General features: G+C 40.0%; 1 protein-coding gene across 7 annotated transcripts; it reads left to right on the top strand.

Moving 5' to 3' along the window:
- The first annotated feature begins 1,594 nt into the window (after positions 1 to 1,594).
- LOC121974977 lies at positions 1,595 to 23,520 on the top strand. 7 transcript variants are annotated; one of them, XR_006110172.1, is made up of 6 exons: positions 1,595 to 2,141; positions 2,793 to 2,965; positions 3,451 to 3,512; positions 3,598 to 4,082; positions 4,243 to 4,456; positions 23,459 to 23,520. XR_006110172.1 is itself a non-coding variant. In XM_042526290.1 (2 exons), the coding sequence occupies exons 1-2, from the start codon at positions 1,813 to 1,815 to the stop codon at positions 2,301 to 2,303; spliced, it is 354 nt and encodes a 117-aa protein (XP_042382224.1). In that variant the 5' UTR covers positions 1,600 to 1,812; the 3' UTR covers positions 2,304 to 2,779. The 7 variants fall into 7 exon arrangements, 1 of the variants encoding a protein (XP_042382224.1); XR_006110174.1 differs by lacking the exon at positions 23,459 to 23,520 and adding an exon at positions 20,999 to 21,053; XR_006110173.1 differs by lacking the exon at positions 23,459 to 23,520 and adding an exon at positions 11,362 to 11,421.
- Positions 23,521 to 23,888: the final 368 nt, after the last annotated feature.

The following is a 23,888-nucleotide window of genomic DNA, read 5'->3' as shown; positions in this document are numbered from 1 at the left end:
CTCACCCTTCTTCGACAGACCACCTGACCTTTTGACCTCCACGTGGCGTTGACCCCTCGTTAGGGGTCCCGGGCTCTTACCACCGGATCAGTTTGCATGGTCAAGGATAAGTCACATACGGCTGATGTGGCCAAAGATCAACATCAAGATGCTCACGTGGTAGAAGGTCAATGGCAAGATACTGGGTTCGATCAACTAAACTTGTACATCAATCGACTAAAAAATAGATCTGGATTAAGTTGACCCCGAATTAGATAATTTATTAGTCGACCAAACTAGGAGTTCGATCGACCGATTAAGTGCTATAAAAGGAGGCTCGAGTAGAGACTTCAATACATCAAATCTTACTCTCTCCAACCTTCATCTCATGCAAAATCTTTGTCTCTGGCCGTTGTGACTCTTTGACAACCAAGACTTTAGATTTTTTATCTTTTATTGCCGGTAATCTACTTAGTTGCTATTTCATTTTGTACATCTTTTTCTAAAGGTCAGTAAAAGTGTTACCGAACCTTATTTGTGTAAGAGATTTTTCTACCTCTGATTAGTTTTTTGGAAAAGAAAAAGGTAGTGTTTGCCTAATCATAAATGATCCAAAGAATTACAGGCCTTGAAGTAACAGCCCCAAGGACTATGAACTAAGTAATAATAAATTATGCATTTATATTTTTTTATATTTCCGTTGTGTTCATACTTTGAATATCAAAAAGAAAAGAAATTTTTTTTAAAAATGATTAAATTTTTACGAGCCCATCATATTTTTGGTCTTACAAAGTTATCTTTTACCAGCCATGAGCTTATAATAATACAACAAAAGAATATAAAAGATAAACACAATAAATAGAATACAATGAAAATGAATTACACAATGGGGTTCTTTCTATTTTTTTTTCTCTTTGGAATGCTAAATATGTTTAGGAATGTAACCATACTACATAAAAATCATCTGCAAAGACTTCCCCTTGAACCCCTTCCTAGTGCTTTTGTTGATTTTTAAAATCCACTCAATCAGTTGATTGATCTTTATCGACTGATTGCTTAAACCTGAGTTGATTAATTGCTTCAACCTAGCTGATCATCTTTACATGTAGTCGACTTTTCCTAGATTTTGTATATTATACTTGTTGAACTTTTCATGTGCATATCATACTTTCATTGTAAAAAGATGAAGTTATCACTTTATTGGTCTTTTTAGGATGATCTCACACATTTTGGAAGAGAGTAAATCATGAGGACTTATTCAATCTTAATAAAACTGCTAAAAGATAATACTATAAATACAACCGTTTAAAAAAAATATTATAAATTTGATAAAAGATAATAATTTTTGATAAAACCTTTATCTTTGTGGTGATGTAAATTACAAAAGATAAAAATTTTACACTGTTATTTTTCAACATCATATTTTACAACGATTTTCTCAAATCATTATCTTTAAGTACTTTTTATCTTAACAACCGTTGAGATAATGATGTATAAATTATTATCATTCAGTAAATTATGATAATAAAACAATGATTTATAATCATTATCAATTAAATTATAATCATTGTCAATGAAATTATAATCATCGTGTTAATCCCGCCTCCAAACTGTGTAAGAGATTGGGAATAATGATTTTGGCAGTGAGCATCAAAACATCGCAGCTAAGTTTTGATTTTAGCTCAGCCTCCAAACCCTTAATCCCCAAATCTCATTGCTCCTCCCTCTCCCTCCTCCACTTCGTTAGCCTCTGCTCCTCTTCCTCATCCTGTCATCATCCTCTCCTTCACCTCACCTACCCTTCCGTTCTCTGCTGTGGAAGAGGAGTTCTAGATGCTCCAATGGCCTCCTCATAGGCCTTTGCCCAAAGGCATCCGTGACTTCTCAATCAACGCCGACGGCCGCTTCCAGTGTGGCCTCAATGCCCCCTGCATGGCCACCTTCGAAAGCGAGGTCCTCTACAATGCCAGCATCTTTGGCACCATCTCCTCCATGTCCTCCCTCCTGTTCTTCGAGATCCGCCGTTTGTTTGCTTCAGGCTCCTGCGGCGCGAGCGGGAGCACGAACAAAAGACCACTCACCATGAAGCTCCAGAAGGTGTATAGGAGCTACCGAACCTGCCGTAGGTTAGCGGACTCCGTCGTCGTCGCTAAAGAGCTTCGGTAAGATTAAAGGAAAGAAGAAGAAGAAAAAATCCTTTCTGGCTTTACTTTCTTCTTTTTGTTTCTCGGTTTTGGTAGATGTCAGACTTTGGATGGTGAATTTTTTTTTTCCTTTTTGTGTTTGGGGATTTTGGAAGGTGGCAAGCGATAGACTTCTCTTAGTTCAATAGAAGCACGGTGTCGATCACGGGAAGCAGGAGACGGTGATCTCACGGTTGAGCCGCATTAGTTTGAATGCTTCCAAGGCTCGTTCCCCTAAATCTCTATGCAAGAAGAAACCTTTTTAATTTTTTATGTTCTGTGCAAGATAAGAACTTGAGAGAACTATGAGCCCTTTCTTCTGACTTCCTGATGAACTAGCTACTGTGTTCCTTTCAAATGAATAATTTACCTTTCCATAAATTATCTTAAATATAAATTTCAGGAAAGTTTCTATGCTTTATTAATTATATAGGTTAGAATGTATGATCATGAAGTTGAGATGTTTCTGTTCCTAGAAATGAAGCATGCTATTATTGTATATAAATATTCCGTAACACTTTACTATTTATCTTCTTATTCATTTATGTTGGATAATAGCTACAAATTGAACAATACTAATGGTTTCTTTTCTATTTTTTTAGTGCCTCGATACTAATGGTTTTTTTGTAGGAATGGAAGAGGTTGATAAAGAGAAAGTACAAAGGATAATTTATGAGAAGGGCAAAGGATCAATATATTTTGAGAATGAGAAAAGAAAAGAGGCATTCATTAAATAGAAAATTGAAAGCTTGTATGCGCAACGTGCAAAACTTACAGAGAAGGATATTTCACATTTCCAAATGGTAGGCATTGGTTAGTGATTTATTTTGTGGGCCTTTGTTTGCTTTGATATTTGATTCCTATTTATGTTGAGGTTCTATGCTTAAATTAGATGATACTGCAAACATTGTTATGCTGTCAAAAATATTTCTCTACACTAAAATGTTCATGCTAACTAATTTACCTACAGATGTTTTGTGGAGTAGCATAAACTTTAACTACAATAAAAATGCTAAAAGACAACTATTTTAGGAGAAATCGTTGTGATTTTCTTAAAAGACAACAAAACTGTTGTCTTTGTGGTGTTGTAAAACATAAAAAATGATTTTACACTATCTGTTGTCTTTGTTTAAAAACTTGTATCATGTGTCACTTCCTCATAAACAGATAGTACATGCTTGACTCCAAAAGCAGTGCATTTGTTTCATTAGATCTTAATGACAGTGTTCAACGTAAACACTTGCATCTAAAAATAAATTGTCATGATATGAATATTATTTTTGAATAGGTTCAACCTATGGAACTTGAGAAAGTCTTGTCAAAGGGTGCATACATGCTTCTTTATGTTAGGTGAGTCAAATGTAATGGATTCACAATCTTGTATAATTTGTTTTTTTTAAAACAAATATCTTACCCTATTTGCCTCTCAAATCAGGTGCTTACCTCATGATCCAAGTTCAATAAGGAGAGCGATGGCTCAACTTGCACGCGCTAGGAAGAACATGATTGGTGCTGAGTACTGGCACCACCTTGCAAAAGTTTTTCATCTGACCTTCACTAGTACAACCTTTACAAATTCTGAGTTGTCCTAGCTTCATTGTTTATGCAATCTCATTAAGCAGCCTCTACTTTTTAAGCTAGTAGATTCTGTCAGGTACTTTAAGTTGCTTAAGAAATATTTGTTTCATTAAATATTATGTATCCATGCCCACCAAATATGTTTGATTATATATTGGCTTGTTGTTTCACCTAACATACACCATCCATATTTCATTTAATTAATCTGTAGAGAGTGGTTGCCAGCAATCTAGTTATGCCACTTGATGAAATTGATAAGACGGGTTCTAATGTCCAGGGGGATCTAGCATCCGCATTATTGGAAGTTCTTGATCCAGAACAAAATAAAACTTTCAATGATCAGTATCCTCAGCTATGCTACTTGCTGAATTTCTATTCCGTACAACTTCCTTACTAGTTGAATGGATACATTTAGTAAAATACTATTTAAATGAGTGTCTTTTCAATTCTCATATTAATTCTTAATTGTTTAATTGTAAAAATTCCTTAACTTGTTTTTCAGTTATTTTAATGTTCCTTTTGATCTATCAAAGGTAATTTTTGTTGCAACTGCAAATAGAATTCAACCTATTCCTCCTCCACTCTTAGATCGAATGGAAGTCATTGAGCTTCTTGGCTATACACCTGAAGAAAAATGAAAGATAGCTCTCAAGCATCTTATACCACGAGTCTTAGAGCAGCATGGCATAAGTTCTCAGTTCCTTCAAATTCCTGAGGTATATTTTCTTCAAATTTAGTTTTGTTAGATTAGAAACAAACTTCTTCATATACTGAAATTTTTATTAAGGTATCTAGTATGAAAATTTTAACAATTTTAAGCATAAAAATATTTTTGCTCACTAGAAATCAAACTATTCAATAGTTCCTTTTTGAGTTTAGATCTTCTTTAGTTGTATAATTCCTTTTTGCTCACTAGAAATCAAACTATTCAAGCTATAGTTCCTTTTTGCTCACTAGAAATCAAACTCCGCCCATGATGACCGGTCATGGCCAGTCCCAAGCTCGGATAAAGGAGGAGGGTTGCGTTAGGTTGCCAGCCAGCGTCAAACTATGGCAAATATTCAATGAATGAATTCATTAAACTATTGTGCTAATGCTAGGTTGTTCCTCGGAAGGAACGCGTTGCAGGGTCCGACTGTAACGTCTCGGCAAGGACCGCTACAGCTCCAGAACTCGGGTGTAGTGATAAATATGCAAGAGTTCGCATTACAGGGTTCGACTGTAACATCTCAGCAAGGACCGCTACTTCTCCATGAGAACTTGAGTGTAGTTTTAAATTGGCAAAAGTTCTCACACCATAGGTTAGATAAGAACAAATATGATAGGAAAACTAATAATCTAAGATTTGGAACATGGAATATAGGAACTCTCACTGGTAAATCAATGGAGGTAGTAGATATGATGATTAGGAGAAAAATTAGTATTTTGTGTGTACAAGAGACAAAATGGATAGACGAGAAGGCAAAGATGATAGAGAACTCGGGTTTTAAGTTATGGTACACTGGAAAGAGTAAAGCAAGAAATGGAGTGAGTATCATTGTAGATAGTTTGTTAAATGATGAAGTTGTAGGAGTAGTTAGAAAAGGGGATAGAATTATAGCCCTTAAGATAATAGTGGCGAAAGAAACTATCAACATAATTAGTGTATATGCACCGCAAGTAGGATTAGATGAAGCTACCAAATTAAGGTTTTGGGAGGGCTTTGATGAAATATTACAAAACATTCCACCAAATGAAATGATTTTATTAGGAGGTGATCTAAATGGGCATGTCGGAGTGAAAAATGAGGAATATGAGAGAGTACATGGAAGTTATGGGTTTGGAACGAGAAATGAGGAAGGGAAAATTATATTAGATTTTGCGATAGCATATGACCTTATATTAGCTAATACGTTTTTTAAGAAAAGAGAAGAACACTTAGTCACATTCAAAAGTGGGAATAATAAATCGCAAATTGACTTTCTTATGGTAAGGAAGAAGGATAGAAAGATTTGTAAAGATTGCAAAGTCATCCCTGGAGAAAGCTTAACTATCCAACATAGGGTAGTAGTATTAGATATACGCCTCAAACATAGTATCAATAGAAAGAAAATCTATACAATTCCTAGAATTAAGTGGTGGAAGTTAAAGGATGGGAAACAAAATATATTTAAGGAGAAGGTAGAAGTACAAGCATTAGGTGAAATATACGTGACTCTAATACAACATGGGATAAGATGGTATCAAAGTTGAAAATAGTAGCTAAGAGTGTACTCGGTGAGTCAAAAGGACACGCACCACTAAGTAAAGAATCTTGGTGGTGGAATGAGAAAGTACAAGAGAAAGTGAAGGAAAAACGAATAGCTTATAAGGAATTATATATTTGTAAGAACGAGGAAAACTTAAAAAAATATACAATAGCCAAGAAAGAAGCTAAGAAAGTAGTGAGTGAAGCAAAAAATGAAACTTTTGAACGCTTATATCAAAAATTGGATACAAAAGAAGGGGAAAGAGACATTTATAGAATAGCTAAAGTGAGAGAAAGGAAAACAAGAGATCTTAGCCAAATAAAATGTATTAAAGATGAATGTAATAGGGTATTAGTAAATGATGGAGAAATAAAAGAGCGGTGGAAGAGGTATTTTCATCAACTTTTTAATGAAGGTTTAGGTGACCAACTTAACTTAGGTAATTTAATTAGGTCAAATGAGCATAGAAATTTTAATTTTTATCGTATACTTGAAGTAAAACAAACTTTAAATGAGATGCATGATGGAAAAGCCGTTGGACCGGATGATATTCGATAGAGGTATGGACTTAGGGAGACAAGGTATTGAATGACTTACAAAATTATTTAACATGATATTGAAAGCGAAAGAATGTCGATCGATGGAGGATAAGTACTCAGTTCCCTTATATAAAACAAGGAGACATACGAAATCAGGCATATAGGGGTATTAAACTAATGAGTCATACTATGAAACTTTGGGAAAAAGAAATAGAAAAAAGATTAAGGAAGGAGACAACAGTGACAGAAAATCAATTTGGGTTCAAGCCTGGAAGGTCGACAATAGAAGTTATACATCTCCTTTGACAATTAATTGAAAAATATCGGGAGCAAAAACAAGATCTACACATGGTATTCATTGACTTAGAAAAATCTTATGATAGAGTCCCAAGAGAAATTATTTGGAGAATTTTAGAAAAGAGAGGTGTTAGCGTAACATATATTGAACTAATTAAGGATATGTATGAGGATGTAACGACCAGAGTAAAGACTTCAGGCGGAGTAACTGAAGCATTTCCAATAAAGATAGGGTTACATCAAGGATCAGCCCTAAGTCCCTATCTTTTTACACTAATTATGGATGAACTCACTGCACAAATTGAAGCACAGTGGTGTATGTTGTTTGCAGATGATATTATTTTGGTAGATGAGACACGTGAAGGAGTAAATGCTAAGCTTGAATCTTGGAGGGAAACACTAGAAGGGAAAGGTTTTAAGCTTAGTAGATTAAAGACAGAATATATGGAATTTAAGTTTAGTAATATTAGAAGTAATGAAACAATTGTTAAGATAGGAGAGGACGAGTTGTCTGGAATCGAGAGATTTAAATATTTAGGATCATTTTTACAAAATGATGGAGGATCGAGAGATGTCTTACATGAATCAGGCGGGATGAGTGAAATGGAGGGAGGGTCGGGGTTTTATGTGGTAGTAAGTACCTCTTAAACTTAAAGGTAAGTTCTATAAAACCGTTGTTATGTTATATGGAGCTGAATGTTGCGCTATGACTCGAGCACAAGAGTTGGAGAGATGAGGATGTTAAGGTGGATGTGTGGACATACGAAGATGGACAAAATAAGGAATGAGCATTGAGAGAAAGTCGGAGTTCATCTATGAGGACAAACTCGAGAGACACGTTAAGATGGTACGGACATGTACTTAGACGACCAATAAATGCTCCAGCTAGGCGATCTGAAACCATGATAAACATGCATATCAAACGAGGAAGAGGACGACCAAAAAAGACTTGGTATAATAAAATAAAATAAAATTTATTTAAATATAGATGATAATATAATAGGAGATAGGTGTCGCCAGGAGTCCTGTCAAGAAATTTAAATGACCTCCCAGTCGGTGACAATCAAGCAATTCTACATCAAAATATACATCGACCATGTATTGGAATATACACACAACCACGCAGTTTATATCATCATCCCACTCTACTGGAACAAAATAAACAACCACGCTATATATATTTAACGACCTATTGTCTAAAACCAAAAACAGGAAAAGACAACACATATAAAAACGAAAGCAGCTTAAGGCTTACACAATAAACAAAGCAACATTTCGGAAAGCAAAACCCACGTAACGAAAACTCACATATCATATACCATGATAAAATAGCAAAAAGACAATGACATGTCTTCCGATGTGACGCGGGGACCAGCAAACAGGATGCTCCAAGCGACACCATAAATAATATAGTGTCCACGGGGTGAGTTCAACAACTCAATGAATACCAATAGACATGCCTAGTAAGATATATCTAATAGCAATAAACATAGAATACGACTTCCTAATCATATATAGGAAAGATCGCGAAAAGGTAGCGAGGAAGTCAGACTCACCAGGAACTCCTATCCGCATAAAAGGGTCACAAAACCGAAGTACCCTAAATCACATGCATCCAACTAAACGCGAATAAACGCAGAAACACAATCACAAGAAATAAATGTATCAACGATCATATGATGCGATGATGCGTCGCTAGTCATATCTCACACAAACGGCGGACCGAGGGTAGGTGACGGCACTCTGTCGTTGATGGTGACCGATGGGCGGATCTTGTCGAGTACACCTATCCTCCTACCCCAAATCATAAATGGGGGGCGCGAATGTTCTCAACTCCCAGGACGGGAGGAATCGCATGTTGTATCACACTACCCGTGACCAACGAGCCAAACAAAGTCCTGCTGCAACACACTCTGATCGAACCCACTGTGCAGATCCATGTAACTAGCGATGTGCTCAACAATAATGGAGTCGATTATCGACAAAGATGCAATCACGTGATGCATGACACTAATGACAATATCCCGATCGGATAAAAATCCATATATATATAATATGGGTACCACAGTATCAGTAAGTCAAATCCACGGGTCTAGGGTATACAGGTCCTCTATGGTATAACAACCTAGATCCTGAACATATCCGCCTCCATAACATATGTACCAACAATATGCACAGATCAAAGAAAAATGGTCGAGGTACACCAATCAGATATGATATACAAAATGTAGGTATACAAGCCAAGTATGGTATAAAAACTTAGATATCAGATAATCTAGATACACATGCCAGAAATAAAATCCAGAACCTAGTCTTAACCTCAGTAAAGCATGGTATGTCACTTACTCTAGGAACTAAGGTACTCATGACAATAATCACGAGGTATAAACATGGATACCTAACAAGCGACAAAACAGAACATGCTATGGATATCAAACTGACATACCAAAGACAATCATGATTATTGCTTATAGCTATAAAATACTATGTATATCCAATTGACAATATCATAAAAGATAAGTCAAGAGGTACCCGCCTCCGATATAGATTGAATCGAACCAATCCGATGTCGAGACGCCCGTCTCGAATCAAAGTCCTGTGTCACCAATATATATATACATTTTTATTTAACTACAACTCAATGAATAGCTAAATAAAATCCTCTAAACTAATTTAGGGTAAAACCCTAATCAATCTAACAAGCTGGTAATTCAATTTATCCCTAATTTAATACATGAAACAATTACTCTACTCCTTACCTCAATCCCAGATCTCTGTTCTTAATCCGCAGCCAAAGAGGAACTGCTGGAAGGAGTGCTGCCTGAACAAAGTAAGCTAGATCAAGAACATCACAGAAGAGAATAGAACAAAACCTCACAGCCGCACTTATTGATCCACAGCACTCAATTTCACCTCATAATCCTTATTCTTTGATCCACAATCGAGAATCATCACTGCTGGAACCCAAGAACAGCTTCACAATCACAGAACCTCACATCCCTGAATCGGATCAAGATGAGAAGATCACAAATTCAACCAAACATTCCAAATTCAAACAACAACCTAATTCCTGAAACCAAACCTTACCTTCAAGATCGTCGGAGATCAAAGAGTAACAAGAATAAGGATCAACCATGATGCAAGGGCACAGCACCGTATGATGGTCGGCTTCAGTGCTAGGGCACAGGGAAGACAACGCCACACCGGCGTTGTTCTGGAAGGAGACTTCCGAGTGGCGCTCAGGCCGAAGAAGTCGCGGTCGGTGCTAGGGCACAGGCGCGCCGACGGTGGATCGGCGCTGCTCCGTTCGCCTCAGGCGGTGGCGGCGCCTTGTTGTCGCCGTGAGGGGCAGAGGGTGAGGAAGAAGAAGGAACGGCCGCGAGGAGGTTAGGGCACGGCGTCGGGTTCGGCAAGGGGAGAAAGAGGGGAGCGCGCGGGAGAAAAAAAACAAGGGAAAAATGAAAAATAAAGGAAAAATAAATAAATAAATAAACTTTTCCTCGTTAAAACAGGGTAGCCTAAACAGGCTTTCCCGGTGTAAAATACCGGAAATAGGCGAATATTAATAAGGGATTTTTCCGAATTTTTTGGAAATTTTTCGGGAATTTTTCGGAGCTTGTACGGACGAGTTGACGGGGATAAAACGTAAGTTTTGGCTACCCATTTAAGTGAGGAAAAGTTGATTTTCCTTTTCTTTTTAAATTCTTTATTTTCCTCGCCGAAAACCCCTCTCCCACGCCGAGCCGACCGAGCCTACCCCTCCGAGCCCTATCGCCGCCGCAGAGCATCTCCCAGCGTCATAAGGAGAAGCCGACCTTCTCTCGTGCTTCTCTCGTTCAGGCGACACACTCACCGCCTACTTAGCCACCTCAGCCACCACCGGTGGCCTCTCTTTCACGCTTTAGCATGCCACCCACCCTCGCTTCCCTCTCTCAGACCGACTCAGCCGAGGACGCCGAGGTTCATCTTAGATCGCCGAATCCAGGCTGGAGGTATTCACGGGAGCGAACCCAAGCCTTGGTGGTTCCGTCCGTGCCCTAATTTCCACTGTTAAGTCTTCCTTCAGCCACCTCCTACAGTGAAGTCTCGGCAGAGGAAGCAACAGGCAGCCACCTTCTAGTGGCGGACAGTCCAATTCGGCCACAAATCTTGATCCAGCAGCAACAAGGTAAGAATTTGGTGATTTTAGGTAGCTGTCAGTGGAAGTATTATAAGGTTGTAAGCTTTGTGTAACAATTGTGAGGTTTGCTTGTTTTTGTTTACAGCAGCAAAACAACCCTTCTCCGGTAGAAACTATCTGGCTGTGAGTTTGAGGTAAAATTTAGGGTTTTGGACTTCGTTGTAGATGATTTCTAGTTGTGTTAGCATTACATGTTAACTTGGATTCATGTGTAGGTTTCAATTGAAATCGAATAGTGGAATGGTTAGGGTTAATGGAGCTAATCCTAATTGATTTTGAGTTCAATTTAATTAGGGTTCTTGAAGGAAAATACTTTGGTTTAGCTATTTTGCTTATAATTAAATTTAGCTAAACTAGACCTTATGTTTAATATACAGGACCTTGACGCGAGACGAGTATCTCGGAGTCAGATTGGACCTTTCTATTTACGGAGGCGGGTACTTTTGACTTTTTGTCTTTGATATGCTTAGTAATGAAATTAACATGTTGCATTAATTGTGTTTCTTATATGTTTCGGTTAATCACTACCCAAATCTTGGTGCATGCTTGATTGATTGATTGGTTTGCATCTCATGTATATTTTACCTGCTTATACATGCTTATAGGGGTAGTGACCTAGGTTTTATACCTTCTGTACCTTTGATTCGATATGATCCGTTGACCTAGGGTGCACTTTTCTATATATATGGATTAGGTCGGGATGTTTTTATGGTTATTGCCATGCACCACATGCTATGCGATAGTCCGCTCCATTATTGCTGAGCACATCGCCATTCATGGATCTGCATACACCACCACCGGTTTGGTCACAGAGTTGTGAGGAACAGGGGCACCGCGTGGTCTGACGTGTTATCCGGATTCCTCCTCGTCCGGAGTGAGCATCAAGGCCCCCATTTATGATTTGGGGTGAGGATAGGTGTACTCGACAAGATCCCGTCCACTCCATCGTGAGTAGTGACGAGTGGTCGGTCTACTCCTACTAGTGTGCGAGATGATCGATCCGTCAGTGTCGCATCATCATGTTTTATTGCTGTTTATCACGTTTATACGCCGCGTATATTGGATAACTATGTTTGGTACGATACAAGATTTCTATACCACTCTGTTTGTCGCTCTGGTTAGTCAGGTTCCTCTCTGCTTACTTCAAATGTATTTTGTCTTTCTTATATCGGATGCGATTAGTGTTAGGTGTTATTTCTTTACTTTCACTGCTGAGTGTTGGACTCACCCGCCTCCATTGTTGATATTTTCATGTGTTGCTAGTCCCCTGCGACCATCAGCTATAGTTATCTTTGGTGTTGTTTATGCTTTTCATTTGACTATGTTTTAGACTTGGTTGATTTGATACTTGGATATTTTATTTTAGCTTTGCTCTATCGGACTTTGTTTTAGTCTTGTTTTGGATTTTACATATGGATATTGTATGAAATCCTTCCGTTTTGATGGACTTTTGGTATGATTTGGATTTTATTCTACTACGTATATACCTTGGATGGCGTAAGAGGTGAGTTCTTTGAGCTTTCTGAGTGTAATTGAATAGGTGGATTTTCGAGTACTATTGTTTGTGATTACTATTATTAATTGCGTGGTTGTGTGTATATGAATATTTATATAAACTGCGTGGTGATTGTTTTTATTTATTGTTATTATTCCTATTAGAAAAGTTTCGTGTTGTCATGTTCACAAATTTTTTTGGACGGGGACTCCTCGTGACAATTTAGTGGTATCGAGCCATGTTTTGCGATTTTTGTTTTCGTATTTTGGATAGTTGAACTCGATATCAAATTATTGGTATCGGAGCTCCGAGTTCGGCTGGATTTTGTGTCGATTTTGAGATTTATCGTCGCATCGGGCCTCGAGATTTATCGGATACGCTGTTGGTATTCGGATATTGGGTTAGCTGTGTCATGAGTCAAATGGCATTTTCGGATTCTGTTGTGATTATGTTTGGTTCCATTACGGATTTATATGGATTTCACGATTTTCTCGTCGTCAAAAGTCGAACCGATAATGTGGAACATCTCCATACAAAGAAATATGTATGATGTTTATTTTATGATTTTTATACTTGTAGTAATATCCGAATTTAATTTATATGAGACGATCTACTCAGTACACGAGACGCCGGACGACCACGCGAGGACTACGAGATCTCTGGATATGTCGAGATACCCACCGTTAGTGAGCCCGCTACCGTGGACAAACTCGGCATCTTGCGGCACGTTGGGCTTTCGGACGGCTCCTATAGAGGTACCTACCTCGGCTACTAGGCCTGGATCGGTACGGTATACCGTATCCAAAATCGAATACCGTATATCGTACCGAAAAAATCGATATTCTAAAATTGATATTGACACTGTACCGAAATGTCGTTACGGTATCGATAAAATACCGTTATGCCGAAGTTATATATATATTACATATAATATATAAAAAAATAATTGTCTTGTAATGAAGGGCAGTGATCATATAAGAATAAGAGTTTGAATTTCGGACCCAAATATGTAAAATTGAAGATTAAACCAGTAGCTAATGGTCCCAGGGTGGTGACTCGCCGGAGACTCGTCGAAATCTTGCCAGAAATAACTAAATGCTAGCTGGAAAAATAGGGGAAGCATATAGGCTTCAATCCCTACTAAAAATACCATAAATCCACCAAAGAAACAAAAGCTAAAACTCACTGGAAAATCGGACAAGAACTTGCGCAAGCACAGATTCAATGAAGGGAAAAAATATTAGGGCTGGAGAAGAAGTTTCTAAGTTGTTGTGCATCTTCTCCGGCGACTATGTGCGGTGGTCGACTGTGGAAGGAAAGAATCGCGAGTCGCGACGTGTGCGCCGACGGCGCAAGGAGAGAACATGGTTTGGGGCCGTTTAGGGTTTGGTTTAGGCTTTAGGGGAATCTAAATTAATCATTTAATCTATAGTTACTCGGTATTTCGGTATACCGAAATATTATAAATCCTTACCGTTACCGTTACCGTTACCGTTACCGACAAATTCGGTACGGTATGATACCGTACCGAATTTTTCGGTATACCGAAAATTTCGGTATATACGGTATTTTTTCGGTACGATTTTTTGATATTTCGGTATTTCGATATTTTTTTTCAGCCCTAATCCCTACAGTAGTTCCGGTACCATCAGAGGTACCATTGGCATACCCGACATCTGCTCCAGCGCAGCCTACAGCGTATTCAGTACCACCGCCACTTGGATCTACTGTGTACTCGACACCAGTGGCACCTGTTCCCCCAGTGCCTACAGTAGCAGTAGCTGCACCATATCCGGTTCCATTACCTACCGTACCTCCAGCTGCGGCCACTTATGTTCACCCGGCAGTACCACCGACGGCTTATGCTTCAGTATATACAGCAGCACCGGGAGTTCCACCTCCGGTTTATTTCGCGGTACCACCTGTAGTATCAGCTCCAGTGTTTCCGCCAGTTCCTGCAGCCGTCCTGGCTGAGTCGATGAAGACTCGTTTCACTCTTTTCCGCGGAGATCTCGATCCGAGTATGACTCTTTCATGGATAGAGACTATGGAGCAGACTTTCTTCTATATGGCTTGCTCCGAGTGGGAGAAAGCAGAGCTGGCTGCCTACCATTTACGGGATGAAGCTAATGCTTGGTGGATTACTCAGCGTTCTATTATTGGTGAGCGCAACGTCACGTGGATCAGGTTCAGAGAGGCTTTTGAGAGCCACTTCTTTCCGCTGTCTTATCAGATGGCTCGCCGACAGGATTTTATGAGTTTGAGGCAGAACAACCGCACAGTGACCGAATATAATACTGAATTCCACCGGTTGGCTAAGTTTTGTCCAGAGTTAGTTGCGGATGACAGAACTCGCATGATGTAATTTATTCAGGGACTAGATGGTTATCTGTATGTACGGCTTGCCGGTTTAGGGATCACATCTTACTCGATGCCGGATCGAGCTGATGATAGAGTTAGCTCAGACAAAGATATCCGACAGAAAAGGAAGCATACGGTCGACATCGCGCAGCGGCATGTGACAAAGATCGAGTAGTCATGACGGTCAGTCGAGTTCTTCCGTATCTCGTAGGCCTCGAAGTCGTGGCGGTCTTCTTGAGGACATTCTTCTCAAGAACCCAACCACCTCCCATGATACTCATTGTTTGAGATGTGGATCCAGAGATCACCTCACCTCTGCATGTTTGCTTTTATTGCAAACCGCCCGGGCACCAGAGCCGAGATTGTTAGTCAAGGCTCAGACACGACTTGAGGGTCAGTCGAGGGGTCTAGTCATCGGGCATATCGAGGAGGGCGGCCCAATCTTCACAATACAGGAGCAGCCTCGGCAAGCATTTGGCATGCTTGGCAGAGTACTCGGTGCTTACCCGCAGTTCTATTCCAGACCTTATTATCCCTCGAGCCAGACTCGCCTCCATGCCAGGTCACCACCATCCTCTCGCCTTCTCCGCACATGGTCCAATAGCCCGCTTAGTCGCAGCATTAACCACCTCCTCCTCCGCCAGAACCGGTCGTGTTTATGCGATTACAGAGAGGATGCTCAGCGGGCCGTTTTCCGCGGTACGATTTCCATTTATGCATTTTCCGCTGATATTTTGATTGCTACTGGTAGTTCGCATTCTTTTATATCTCGTACCTTTATGCGGAAGATTGGTAGATAGGTTGCCCGTTAGACTTTGGCAACATGACACTTACGGTAGATCTTCTAGTATTGGAGATGATCGAGTTTGATATCATTCTTGGCATGGATTGGTTGTCAGTATATCATGCTACCGTTGATTGCCAGACGAGGGTGGTCACCTTCCGGCCTCCCCTCGTGGAGTTTCACTTGCATCGAGATGACGGCATCTCGATTATTTCGGTGATTCATGCTCAGAAGCTGCTGTCATGGTTTTCTATTATCTTCGATTAATACTGAAGACGGCAGTAGTTCGCAGCTCTCCGACATTACAGTAGTCCGAGAGTATCCGGATGTATTCCCTGAGGAGCTTCTGGTTTGCCTCCCGAAGGCCGGTGGAGTTCACTATTGAGCTGATTCCGGAACCTCACCGACATCGAAAGCTCCGTATCGTATGGCACCGAAAGAGTTGAACGAGTGAAGGTTCAACTGGATAGGGATTTATTCGCCCTAGTGTTTCACCATGGGGTTCTCCAAGATTATTTGTCAAGAAGAAAGACGGTACCATGAGATTATGTATTGACTACAGATAGTTACCATCATAAATAAATATCCATTACCACGGATTGAGGATTTGTTTGATCACCTCGAGGTACTTCATGTATTCTAAGATTGATCCGCGATCCGGATATCATCAGTAGAGTCGAATCTGATATTCAGAAGATGCTTTCCGTACGAGATACGGTCATTATGAGATTTTGGTAATGCCATTTGGGCTTATCAATGCTCCAGCGGTGTTTATGGATTTGACGAACCGAATATTTCTGGAGTATCGGTTTGTTATCGTTTTCATTGATGACATATTGGTCTACTCGCGTTCGAGGAGGAGCATGCACAAGATCTTCGCACAGCCTCGTAGATTCTTCGACGACATCACCAGACGCGAAGTTCAAGTGTGCATTCGGTTATCCTCACCGGTTTTCGGGACACGTGGTTTCTAGCGAGGTATTTCATTGATCCTCGAAGATCGAGGCCACCGGTTGGGAGCACCAAGTCGATTCAGAGATCCGCAGCTCGATTGGCGGATATTCGACGCTTTGTTGAGGGCTTCTCATTGCTATATCGACACGCCTTACCAGGAAAGGCGTGAAGTTTACATGGTCCGAGGATTGCGAGACCAGCTTTCAAGAGCTGAAGCGGAGATTAGTGTCGGCTCCAGTTTTGGTTTTACCTTCTGGAGAGGACGGATTTGTACTCTACACCGACGCTTCTCTTCAGGGTTTGGGCGCTGATGCAGCACGGCAGAGTAGTCTCTTATGCTTCTCGTCAGCTGAAGGAGCATGAGAAGAACTACCCAGTTCATGACTTGGAGCCATCATTTTTGCTCTGAAGCTTTGGCGACATCATTTATACGGTATCACATTTGAGATTCTCACTGATCATAAGAGTCTCAAATATATTTTCACTCAGAAGGAGCTTAATCTCCGACAGAGGAGATGGATGGAGTTCCTGAAGGACTACGATTGTACCATTAGCTACCACCCGGGGAAAGCTAATGTGGTTGCAGATGCACTCAGCAGGAAGTCCAGAGGGACTTTGGCTTGCCACCGGACTTCAGTCACGGATTTGATTCAGGGTTGCTCTGAGTTAGACCTTGAGGAGCAGGGATCTACAGAGCAGGGTATTCTTGTTACTATGGTTGCTCAGTCGTCGATCAGGACGAAGATCCGAGAGGCACAGGCTGGTGATCAGCATTTGCAGTTCATTAGCAGTCAGATAGCTTCCGGGCAGCAGACCGAGTTTACACGAGACGAGGAGGGTATCATATATTTCCGAGGCAGATTATGCGTACCTCAGTCTCATCCGGTCTTACAGGAGCTACTCCAGGAGGCTCACCGTTCTCGATTTGCGATCCATCCAGGTGAGACCCGTATGTATCGAGACTTGAAGCGTTCCTATTGGTGGAACGACATGAAGAAAGACATCGCGGATTTCGTAGCTAGATGTCTTGTCTGTCAGCAGGTGAAGGCTGAACACCAGAGACTTGCAGGATTACTTCAGCGGATTCCTATTCCTGAGTGGAAGTGGGATCACATTACCATGGACTTTGTGGTAGGATTGCCGAGTACACGACGAGGCCATGATGCGATTTGGGTAATCGTTGATCGATTAGCCAAATCCGCGCATTTCTTAGCGATCCAGAGGACTGATTCCCTGGATCGATTGGCAGATCTGTATTGTCGAGAGATCATCAGACTACATGGTGTTCCATTGAGTATCATTTCGGATAGAGATCCACGGTTTACGTCGCTTACGAGTCTGCAGCAGCCTTGGGCACACAACCGATTTAGCATGTAAACTTTCCATCCCGAGACGGATGGGCAATGAGCGGACCATTCAAACTTTAGAGGACCTCTGAGGTCATGTGTTATGGATTTTGAGGCGCTGGGAGGACCATCCGTTAGTAGAGTTCGCCTATAACAATGCCTTTCATTCGGCTATCCGGATGGCACCGCTGAGGCGTTGTATGGTAGACCTTTGCGACACCCGTCCTCCGGATGAGGTTGAGAGGCCCATTGTTGGGACCTCAGAGTTCAACAGATGCAGAGTTGGTCCGTACTATCGACGGAGGATGTCGAGGCGCAGGACCGTCGGAAGAGTTATGTTGATCAAGAAGACCACTAGAGTTCTCTGTTGGCGACCATGTATTTCTGAGAGTTTCACCCACGAAAAGGGTGAAGAGATTTGGTCTCGGGGTAAGCTAGCTCCGCGATACATTGGTCCTTTCGAGATCTTGGAGAGGATCGGAGCGGTAGCTTACCGATTGGCACTACCACCGTCCTTGTCAGGCGTTCACGATGTATTCCACGTATCGATGCCGAGGAGATACGTGCCCGATCCGACGCATGTGCTGGCAGATATTCCAGCCCTTCAGCCTGACATTACGTATGAGGAGGTTCCGGTACGGATTCTCGACCGGAAAGAGCGCCACATGTAACAAGACTATCTACCGGTTAAAGTCGGATGGCAAGATCATTCGGACGAGGAGGCTACTGGGAGCTCGAGGATACTATCCGAGCTCGATATCCCTATCTTTTCACTTGAGGTATGTGATTTTTTTTCCATTCAACATTTATACTCTATATCTATTGTTAGTAATTGTTGATGGTAGATAACGAAATTTGGGGACCAAATTTTTATTAGTGGGGAGAATGTAAAATACCGGAAATAGGCGAATATTAATAAGGGATTTTTCCAAATTTTTGGAAATTTTTCGGAATTTTTGAAAGCATGTTTAGGCTTCCCATTTAAGTGAGGAAAAGTTGATTTTCCTTTCCTTTTAAATTCTTTTCTTTATTTTTTTCCTCACTCCCTCGCCGAAACCGTGCGCGCCGAGTCTTCTTCCTCGTGCCGAGTCGCCATCTCCTCCCGAGCCCTAACTGCCACTCGGCAGTTCCCTACTTCCTCCTCGAGCCGATTTCCCCTCTTCTTCTTCTCTCTGTGCTTGTGCCGTGCGACACCGCCGGTCCCTTGCCGCTGCCCTAGCGCCTAGCCACCTCGCGCCGCCACCACTGCCGACGCCGCCTCTCTCTCACTTTGCCCTAGCGCCGGCTGCCACCACAGTACCACAGCCGACGTCGCTCGCTTCCCTCTTGCACCGACTGGTTAGCCGAGCACTACCGACGCCGAGGTTCATCTGTGCCCTAGATCGCCGGAATCCAGAGGCTTGAGTAGGTCTTCAGTTGGGAGCAGCAACCCAAGCCTTGGTGGTTCCGGTCGTGCCCTAATTTCCACTGTTAAGTCTTCCTTTAGCCACCTCCTACAGTGAAGTCTCGGCAGAGGAAGCAACAGGCAGCCACCTTCTAGTGGCGGACAGTCCAATTCGGCCACAAATCTTGATCCAGCAGCAACAAGGTAAGAATTTGGTGATTTTAGGTAGCTGTCAGTGGAAGTTTTATAAGGTTGTAAGCTTTGTGTAACAATTGTGAGGTTTGCTTGTTTTTGTTTACAGCAGCAAAACAACCCTTCTCCGGTAGAAACTATCTGGCTGTGAGTTTGAGGTAAAATTTAGGGTTTTGGACTTCGTTGTAGATGATTTCTAGTTGTGTTAGCATTACATGTTAACTTGGATTCATGTGTAGGTTTCAATTGAAATCAAATAGTGGAATGGTTAGGGTTAATGGAGCTAATCCTAATTGATTTTGAGTTCAATTTAATTAGGGTTCTTGAAGGAAAATACTTTGGTTTAGCTATTTTGCTTATAATTAAATTTAGCTAAACTAGACCTTATGTTTAATATACAGGACCTTGACGCGAGACGAGTATCTCGGAGTCAGATTGGACCTTTCTATTTACGGAGGCGGGTACTTTTGACTTTTTGTCTTTGATATGCTTAGTAATGAAATTAACATGTTGCATTAATTTTGTTTCTTATCTGTTTCGGTTAATCACTGCCCAAATCTTGGTACATGCTTGATTGATTGATTGGTTTGCATCTCATGTATATTTTACCTATTTATACATGCTTATAGGGGTAGTGATATACCATGCTTTACCATGTTCAGGACCTAGGTTTTTATACCTTCTGTGTACCTTTGATTCGATATGATCCGTTGACCTAGGGTGCACTTTTCTATATATATGGATTAGGTCAGGATGTTTTTATGGTTATTGCCATGCCCCATTTGCATGATTGCATGCTGTGCGATAGTCCGCTCCATTATTATTGAGCACATCGCCAGTTACATGGATCTGCACACACCACCACTCATGGGTTAGTGGTCGATTCAGGCAGAGTGTGTTGCAGCAGGGACTCTGTTAGGCACCGTTGGTCCGCTCATGGGTAGTGTGATACAACGTGTTATCCGGCAGGGATTCCTCCTCGTCATCGTGTACCGGGAGTTGAGAGCATTGCGCTCCCCCATTTATGATTTGGGGTAGGAGGATAGATGTACTCTGACAGCATCCCGTCCACTCGGTCACTCATCAGGAGTAGTGACGACAGAGTGCACGGTTGTCACAGCCCTACCCACTCGGCCTCACTATTGTGTGTGAGATGATCGACTGGCGTCAGGGGTGACCAGGACGCATCATTGGCATCATATGCATGATGCATTTATTGCTTGTGTTTGTGCTTGCTGCATTTATATGCTGCATATTGTTTGGATAACTATGTTTGGCATGCATACAAGATTTCTATACCACTCGGACTGTTTGTCCTTATGCTCAGGTCCTGGTTAGTACAGTTCCTCTCCTGTTTACTTCAAATGCATATTTTTGTCTTTCTTATATCAGGAGACTGTACGCATGATTAGTGTTAGGTGTTATTTCTTTACTTTGCATATCAATTGTACCTGCTGAGTGTTGGACTCACCCCGCCTCCATTGTTGCTATATTTCAGGTTGATGCTGTCAGGAGAGAGAGTTCCAGTTGCTAGTCCCCTGCAGACCATCAGCTATAGTTATCTTTGGTGTTGTTTATGCTTTTCATTTGACTATGTTTTAGACTTGGTTGATTTGATACTTGGATATTTTATTTTAGCTTTGCTCTATCAGACTTTGTTTTAGTCTTGTTTTGGATTTTACATATGGATATTGTATGAAATCCTTCCATTTTGATGGACTTTTGGTATGATTTGGATTTTATTCTACTACATGTCTGCCTGGATGGCAGAAGAGGTGAGTTCTTCGGATTTGAGCTTTACGAGTGTAATTGAATAGGGTGGATTTCGAGTCAGAGTACTATTGTTTGTGATTACTATTATTAACTGCGTGGTTGTGACAGCCAGAGACTGAATATCTATATAAACTGCGCGGTGATTGTTTTTATTTATTGTTATTATTCCAGCCGCCTGTGGCTGAGGTATATGAGGATGTAGAAAAGTTTCAGATTGTCCACCGTACAGGGGAGATGTTGTCGAAATTTTCTCGGACAGGGACTCCTCCGGGGCGTGACACTCGGACCCCGTTTTTATCCCCGCAAACTCATCCATATGAGCTCCAAAAAATTCCTGAAAAATTTCGGAAAATTCCCTTATTAATATTTGCCTATTTTCGGTATTTTACAATAGGGCTCAATGGCGTAAAAAAATTCATACAGCTGACCCCACCTAGTGGGAAAAGACTTGGTTGTTATTGTTGTTGTTGTATCTTCTTTAGTTGTATATGACAAAGATGATACTACTAGTAATTCCACATTAAAAATTCTAGTTTTTCTTTATGTTCACTAGTATAGTTCTAATTATGTAAAAATAAGTCATTTGAACATTAACATAACTTTTTTAATCACTTAGAATGTACATGGAACTTAAAATCATGTGCCAATTTGCAATTATATATGCTATAGGTAGAGATAAAATGCTTAGTTTGTTCATGAAGACAAGAAAATTTGAGCATGCCTATTTATTTGCAGATTATGTAAATATGTGATTAGAAGTTAGATAAAATTTAGCATGAATAAACGTATGTGTGTGTATAATAACATCATTTTATGACTTATTTGTTGACTATTTCACAAAAGTTCCTATGATTCACAAAGTCTTAACATTTAATCAGCACATATATCTGGAATAGCATGCATGACTTCTAGTTGTCCATGCACCATGCTCCTTATTAGTCTGATTTAAAGGTACATTTATGATCTTTTTTCTATGGAGTATCATTCTCTTTATCATATAGTCACTAGTCTTTATTGGTGGAGGAAGCTAGGCATCACATGTATACGTAGAGTGGTAGTTCATGTTTGAACAAGGTTTTTTTTATCACTAGCATATAGACTTAGTGATAAAATTTTACATATTTATGATATTTATGTAAACAAATTAAGGCAAAATAGGAGTTACATTATTTTTCATTTGTGTTTAGGCATGCTGACAATAAGCCTGCAAGGATAAAATTGGTTTAGTGTTTATCATGTGAACATTGTCACTTAATTATACCATATCTTTGTACTAATTAATTAATACTAATCAATATGTTTGTTTCTCATATGATCAATTTTAATTTGAGTTTTATTGATAAATTTATTTTTCACCAGTAATGGAGCTAGCAATGGTGATAGTGACTTGAGTATTTAATTCCTTTGCTTTTCTTTGTTTTAATCTTGAAATTGTCCCTACTTTTCATATCACAATTCAGTCAACTATTACCTTTTGAATCAGTAGAATTATTATTTATGAATATGGAAGAATGTTGTGAATTTGTAAATTTTATTAGGAAAATGTTGTGAATATTTATTATAATTTTTCCTTATATATTAGACCACATATTTGATGAGTAGGAAATTTAGGTATTGAAAACTCTTTTTGTATCCTCTTAGTGTTTCTTAAGAAAGATGTAAATATATCCTCTTTATCCCAAATGTATATAGATTCAAGTCCCAAAATTAGACTTAGGTTGAATAAATATTGATTTCAGATATGATAAATGATCTGATCTGATCTGAATATTAAACTTAGGTTGAATAAATATTGATTTCAGATAAGAAGATGATGCATGACTTTCTTTGATGATTTAAGATTTGAATCCAAGTGTTGCTTTGCTTATATGTAGTTTCAAACATTCGTGTTCCCCTAATAAAGAACATTTGTCTATAAGTTCCCTCATGAATGTTTACAGCATAATGAGTACTAAATTATTGAATGCAATAGATTTGACGTCTCAAATCACTAAAGAGACAATAAGAAGTGGTATGAGTACCAAATATTGAAATAGTTGTGACATCTCCCAAATGTTAGATGGAAGTACAGAGCTTTTATTTTGATTCACAAATTGATGCGGCTAATTGTTAGAAGGAACAAATGGTGCCTTGGGGATAGTTCATTGAAGCTAAAGCATCTTGATTGACTCGATTTGCTTTACAGGATTCAGTCCCTTGGGGCAACGGCACAGTTCATGATGGTGTGGCAACGGTACAACTTGAACTCATCATTCATGGCATCCAAGTGCACCTTAGGTATTTTCACTCATGTATTGAAACTCTTTTGGATATCCATACAAGACTACATATCTGATGTGTTATAATCTATAAGTGTTTTGGTTATAATGAACTTTTGGTGTAGTGATCGAGCATCAATCTGATGTGTAGTGCTACAAGTATTGTATATATGTTTGTAATTAAGGAGTGATCATTTAAAATGCGATGATATAAGTTTGTATTTTATATTGCTACATGTCACTTGTATATATATTTTCTATAATTTTTTGATATTATTGTATGATGTATATTAAAAACATAACACTGGTAAATTATTATATAGACAATGATTTATTGTTCTCTAGTATATGTTAAGA

The sequence above is a fragment of the Zingiber officinale genome, chromosome 4B (genome assembly GCF_018446385.1).
Source record: "Zingiber officinale cultivar Zhangliang chromosome 4B, Zo_v1.1, whole genome shotgun sequence".
Classification (NCBI taxonomy): domain Eukaryota; kingdom Viridiplantae; phylum Streptophyta; class Magnoliopsida; order Zingiberales; family Zingiberaceae; genus Zingiber; species Zingiber officinale.
Note: the sequence above shows the minus strand (reverse complement) of the source record. Positions and strands in the feature narration are given on the sequence as shown.

Coding starts and splice junctions, on each gene's coding strand:
- LOC121974977 (XM_042526290.1), top strand. CDS start 1,813: ATGCTCCAATGGCCTCCTCATAGGCCTTTGCCCAAAGGCATCCGTGAC. Junction 2,142..2,278: donor GTCGTCGCTAAAGAGCTTCG/GTAAGATTAAAG, acceptor GGATTTTGGAAG/GTGGCAAGCGATAGACTTCT.